Source organism: Lepisosteus platostomus, chromosome 8 (assembly GCF_059453375.1).
Source record: "Lepisosteus platostomus isolate fLepPlt1 chromosome 8, fLepPlt1.hap1, whole genome shotgun sequence".
Taxonomy (NCBI): Eukaryota; Metazoa; Chordata; class Actinopteri; order Semionotiformes; family Lepisosteidae; genus Lepisosteus; species Lepisosteus platostomus.
Window position 1 is genome coordinate 8,384,084 of NC_142618.1, and position 6,000 is coordinate 8,390,083.

Below are 6,000 nucleotides of genomic sequence, written 5' to 3' on the forward strand. Positions count from 1 at the left end.
TCTACTGTAGAGAGTCTGTGGAATATGTGCATCAATAGCCAGTCTCATCATTTACATTTTACAGACCACTTTGATAATCATCCCACCCTAAATCTCTAATGGTCAAATCTCAGTAACTTACAGCTATATTCACATATTACGGTAGCATCTTTTGGGAGAAGTATCGAAGACCTTTGTTAGGTAATATCTCATAGGTGGTAAGGTGCAAGAGAAATCATTCTTCACTGTTTTACAAGTTGGAAGCATGGCTTTTGACAATGTGGCAAGTCTTTGCTTTTGTATTTTTTTCCACTGTATAAGAGGCAAACTTTTCACTTTATGGTGTTGACCCGTAATGCAAAGTACAAAAAATGTATTGATTATACACAACAATTTGACATTATAAACATTTTTACTAATAAGGGCTTGTCAGAAAAACAGAAAGCAGGATATAACATAAACTACAATACATTATGTCAAAGAATTTCCAAAAATTAAAAGAATATGACCATCTCTTCCTATCTCACTTCCTACAGTATATAACCTGAATGCCTAAAAAGTTAAGAAAGAAAGTCTTTAGTCTAAGGTTTCCATAATGGAGGAAATCAGAATTTCCTGAAGCTCTCTTGTTCTGACATGTCACCTGGTTCTTTTTCTTCTTCTTTCCATTTCCCTGGTGCTTCTCTTTCTCCTTTCCTGTCTTGTCCTCTCTCCTCTACTTCGCCTGTATCTTCTCATGCTGTCTTTCTGTGTGTTGAATGTTTATTCTTTATCACAACTAACCAAACTAATTCACCACCACATTTCCTTTGATGTTATCTCTCAGCCCACCTGTGGCTCAGTTAACATCTAGGCTTCTACTCATTTTCTTTTTACCTTTTTATGGCCTCTTACTGTAAGTCATAACAACACAGATACACCATTTTTGGCTGTCATATCAAACCATGTGGGCCATAGAAGTCCAACCTGTGGTCTTTATCCTACAGTTCTGCAGAAGTATGATGGTACATACTTTTTTAAGAACAATGAAAATGTATCAATCTTGCTTGTAACTAAAGTCTTTAATAATTACTTAAATAATGTATTGTAATGAACTGAAAAGGTCTAAAATCTAAAACTGTGTAACAAAAATGCCTACAGAACACATCAATCCTAATTATGAAATTTGAAATTTGAGTAATATGGATATCTTTACAAAACCATTTGGTGCTGTAAATATAAAGAAAGCAAAAAGAGCTGTCTGTCCAGCTTTATAACTGATTATAAGTGATTTTTCATACAATGAAAGCCACTTGCTCACAGGTGATATGCTCTAGTACTTCCCAAAAACATAGCTTAAAAGAAGCCCTCAGAATTTGTGATTTGGGAAGCTAAGTAACTAAAAACACAGACGTTCTGTAAATCTTCATACTGAAGCCTTTTCAATACAGTAGGCTGAAACATTTGACATTGCATTTTTTACTTCTTAAATCCACAAAACTCGTATAAAACACAATCAGTTTAGGCACTGTTTACTTAACTCCCAATTTTAATCATATAAAAACAAACAGCGGTTTAATTGCAGCATTTTTTATGATCACACTAAATCAACTCAAGGGCTGTGAAGATCAGGGGTTTTCAATCCTGTTCCTGGAGGAGAGCTGTTCTCTGGTTTTTGATCCAGTCTAGTTCTTAAACACAGGCTATTTGATTTCAATTTTACTGTTTGATGCCTTTTTTTTTAACAAATTTTTGAATGACATTAATGACATTTGAATCTGGCACCTACAATTAAAATTCACAACTGCTCCCATGTTAAAGGAAATGTGAACAACTGGACATCAGCAGCAAAAAAAAGTATCCATTCACTGTGGGAGCACTGCATACAGTGCATTATTATTCCCATATTGTTTATCAAAAATCAGTCATGGGTTAAGGGATTATTAGTCAGAAATAAAGGGCAATGATGAATTGGCAAATTAAAGAAAGTACTCTGGGGCAAGGAGTCAGAATCACTGGTCTAGACACACAGGCTTACAGCACCATTACATTTATTTCTGGATTTGATTAATTCTATCAAATAAAACACAGAGCACTTCTAAACCTTTAGTAAGCAAGAAAATCCTGATTGATTCTGAACGTAAGGAAAGTTGGAGATTGTATAAATAACCCTGTAGTAAATATAAAGTCCCACTTGAACTCTAAGCTCTTCTAATAGCTTGTGGAGGAAACTGTCTACTGCGTTCTGTTCACTTTGCGTATCCAGTCTGTACAGAAAGGTGTACCTGTATTTCTGTTTGCCAAAGTTTTCCTTTAATAGGCGCAGATTCAGTGGCCACAAAACACAGTCCTGGGGGACCCCTTGTCCTATGGCTTTTGATCCCTTTGCCTGTGGTAACAAGCAGAGTTCTTAAAGGGGGACTGCAATGCTAGTTTTCTATTTCAGGGTTAGAAAGCTTCAGCATTGTTGAGTACATTTCAAACCATTATAAAAGTAAACTATACACAGTAACTTGTAAAACCTCCAATTTACATCACAAAAAGACTGCTTAAAATTCTTTATGATAAAGATGTAGAAATCTATGCTAGAATCTGAGTATGTTTGAAACCAATTAATGAGTGCAAGAACACCTCAACAAGCAAGACGACATCAATTAACACTGGCAACTTGAGTTCAACTGCCATGCAAACCAGAAGGCACACAGTTTCCCAACACCAGGAATGGGAAAGACCTGCTCTAAATCAAAATCCATCCAGGATCGCAGGACCTAAACCCCAGTGCGCATGGTGCAGAAAACATCAGGACAAAATGTCATTTCAAGCCCACTATGATCAAAAATAATTTCATGATCTGTCCGAATTTTACGAGATATATGCCTATCAGTTACTGTATAATTCCTTTTTGCACCACTTATGACTGAAACTGCTTTGCATTTTATAATGTCATGGCACAGGGGCTGGGGTATCTGTGGCAAAGGGCTTTTCAGTCCAAGAATATCAGGAGGGGAAAGCCTGTTCATCCTTAAGGAGCTTGTTCGGATAAAAGTGCCTTTTTATCGCTTTCTCCAATTTGTAAAAAATAACTCGTGTGCGCGGAATAAACAATAATATGCTGTAATAAACAATTTGCTTTAGAGGTTAACCTACAGCACGAAGTCCACCCAAGTATCCGTAAACTCGCAGTTGAGGCTTTCCTGGACACTTGAAAAATAGAGCAGACAATCATTTACAACGAAGACGCACCTGAAAGAATTATATTAAAGTATCGCGTTGTGTTGAAAAGTTAAAATAATCCGTGTTGAAGAAGACTCGGAAGTTAATCTAACGCATTAAACCATGGTATAACGAAAGCATTTTTGTACTACTCAAGGTTCTAGTCACATTATTTTAACTTATTTATACATTATTTAATCTAGAAAACAGATTTTCTCGTCATACAAATATGCGTGCGACTTTCAATTCATCTGCATCAATCTCTTTATTCCGTAATACACAATGCGCTTCGGTTTGGTATAATCGGTTAAAATTACCCCCATGAGAATAGCCTACGGTAAATGTAAATTTCATTAACGCGAACCTTTTCTGAGCTGGTTTGTCGTTTGTCACTAACCGCAGCATAAAGGCTAACAGAGCTGTCGCTAAAAAAACACCTTTATGATTTTCATACTTAAATACTTAAGGGATCAGATTGCACTGTTACAGTCAAGAAGAGCTTTTCACCGCGGATTCTTTGATAATTGCATTTACAATGCTATTCAAACCACTGCAGGCGCATGAAATGCATGGGTTTCTTTAGCAAACAGCGACAACCTTTAGAATGTCACTAGGTGAAAAGAGTACGGTATCTAAAATATACCATACCCTACCTCAGTAATCCTATACAAAACAAACTAGTATATTAACCATAAGATTTCACCAAATTATTTGGATAAAGTAATCACAATAATGTACATTAACACTATGTACTGTACTTGTTGGATATACAGTACTGTATAAAACGGGACATTTTCATTCAGGAAACCTTTCCGATTTGCAATATAGGGAATACTGACGAATCACAGCACATACTGTAGTTACCGCTTACATACTGAGGTTTCTGTAAAAGTCTTACCTCGAAGAGAGGTCCAATTTTATTCTTTTCCAGGTAAGCTTGAATTCTTGATTGCTGATGAGACGCCATACAGGAAAAGTAGGATATCTTGTAATTGCTGTTTAACTACACTTTGCCAAAAAGGACTTAGCCGAATGTAATTTTATACATGCGTCTTTTGGGTTTTAAAAACAGACAGGCCAGTAGAATTCAGTCTTAAAAATAAGGCGTAACCAGGAAGGCTCGAAACATCGAAAACGGAGGTGTCAGGAGCTTCGAGTTTGTTTAAGTGAAGTACACATTGTATAAAGTGGAGCGCAGTGAGTGCTGCTCTTGGTTACTGTACCACGGGCATTTCTGTCTTTGCTATTGAAACGCTACTCCCTAGCGACGGCTTCGCTCTTGAAGCCAATGGTAAAGATGGTTATTCGACAGTGAATAGAAATCTCCTGCTTGTTGGCCGTTAGTAGAGACAGCAACAGGGAAAAGGAACTCCTCCTCTTTTCCTCGTTTACTGATAAAGCCACTTTGTAACTATAGTGATTCGGTTATTCGAACTGTGCATGATAAGAGCTCTCACAAGTTTGATTAGCTGTGCACCTCTAACATTATTAAATAATCATTTTCTCCATCGGAATCCATTTGGTAGTAGCTGCTGCTGTTTGGCTTTTAATCACAAAAATACAGTTAATTTCAAAAGCAGGAGAAAAGAGTGTATTTAAAACATCATATTGTAGGTATTGATAAAAAAAATGCGTTTATGTGTTCTCGGGTACAGTAGTTAGCAAGGAAATTCCTTTTCTGCTGACAAACGAGGTTCAGTCTTGCTGAATTCTTTGTCAGTGGCGTTTTTTCTACATAAGAATGTGCCCTTATTGAACCTCGAAACAAGCTGAGTGTTAGTCACGAGCTAGCTCAAATTGTTTACAAAGCAACATTTCTTATCGCACGGAAAAAAATATCTGCCGCAGTCCTTTTTTCTACAGGACAAAAATTATGATGATGCAGCTCAGCAACCTTTTCAGCAGACATTCAGAACTGCTAACGGTAGAACTGCTTAAATGTTTTTAAACAAACATCCCACTTTGGAAATGTGAAAAGTATTTGTAAATCTACTGCCAGTACCAGGTGCTAATGTTATTGGACCAGAATGTGCTTAATATAAAATTTTGAATGAGGTCGTGGAAGCACCTGTATACAGTATGTTACCCAAATACAAAACAAAATCCAGCAATAATATAATGATGTATCAAAACATTTTATTAACATTTTAAAAAATAAAACATGATTTTGTTGCCACTACACAACAGGAATAAGCCCTCTTTTTAGCAATTGCAGATTCACACAATCTAAGCATTCTGTTACACAATGTCTACAATGTTTCAGCTTCTACATTCCATCCTAAACATCTCTGAATTTCTTATGTGACCCTTAACACAGGTAAAGAGGAAATGAGAAAGAACATCAGGTTTCAAAACAGACAAGCTGATGGAACATTCTTTAATCCCGTTGAAGAGATACATGGCGCCATTGGCAGAATCAATTATTTTTGGAGAAAGTAAGAATGCAGTGAACACAAATAAAAGTGCACATTCCAATATTTACTGTACAGTATGTAGTATAAATCTTAGATCTAGTGTTCCCAATTCACGTCCTTTAGACTCCACGTGGTTTCATTCCTTTTCTACTCTCAGTCTTGTAATTGAACTAATGGCAATGCTTTAATTGATTTAAACATGTAAGTTATTAGCTGTTAAAGACATATAACTATAACATTTAGTTTAGAAATTTCTTCCTTTTGCAACACAAAAGAAAGAAATTGTGATGATGAGAAAACTGTGCAGGAAAAAGACAGCAAAAGTCTTCTTTTATAGTTTTTCAAAGAAAATACATATGTTCTTCTTAGAAGTAGTTTTAACTAGAGTATATGTAAGATTTATCCTTGGATACAA

The 6,000-nt window shown here is 36.0% G+C and overlaps 1 protein-coding gene across 2 annotated transcripts in view; it reads right to left on the reverse strand.

The window, feature by feature from the left end:
* The window catches only part of c8h8orf34 (chromosome 8 C8orf34 homolog), a 150,589-nt gene extending 145,818 nt beyond the window's left edge, over positions 1–4,771 (reverse strand). The window contains exon 1 of one of the 2 annotated variants that reach the window (XM_088642285.1): positions 4,070–4,771. In XM_088642285.1, the coding sequence (XP_088498411.1) occupies positions 4,070–4,138 (69 nt within the window). In that variant the 5' untranslated portion in view covers positions 4,139–4,771. The remainder of the gene's footprint in view (positions 1–4,069) is intronic. The other variant, XM_088642283.1, reaches the window with a different exon arrangement.
* Positions 4,772–6,000: the final 1,229 nt, after the last annotated feature.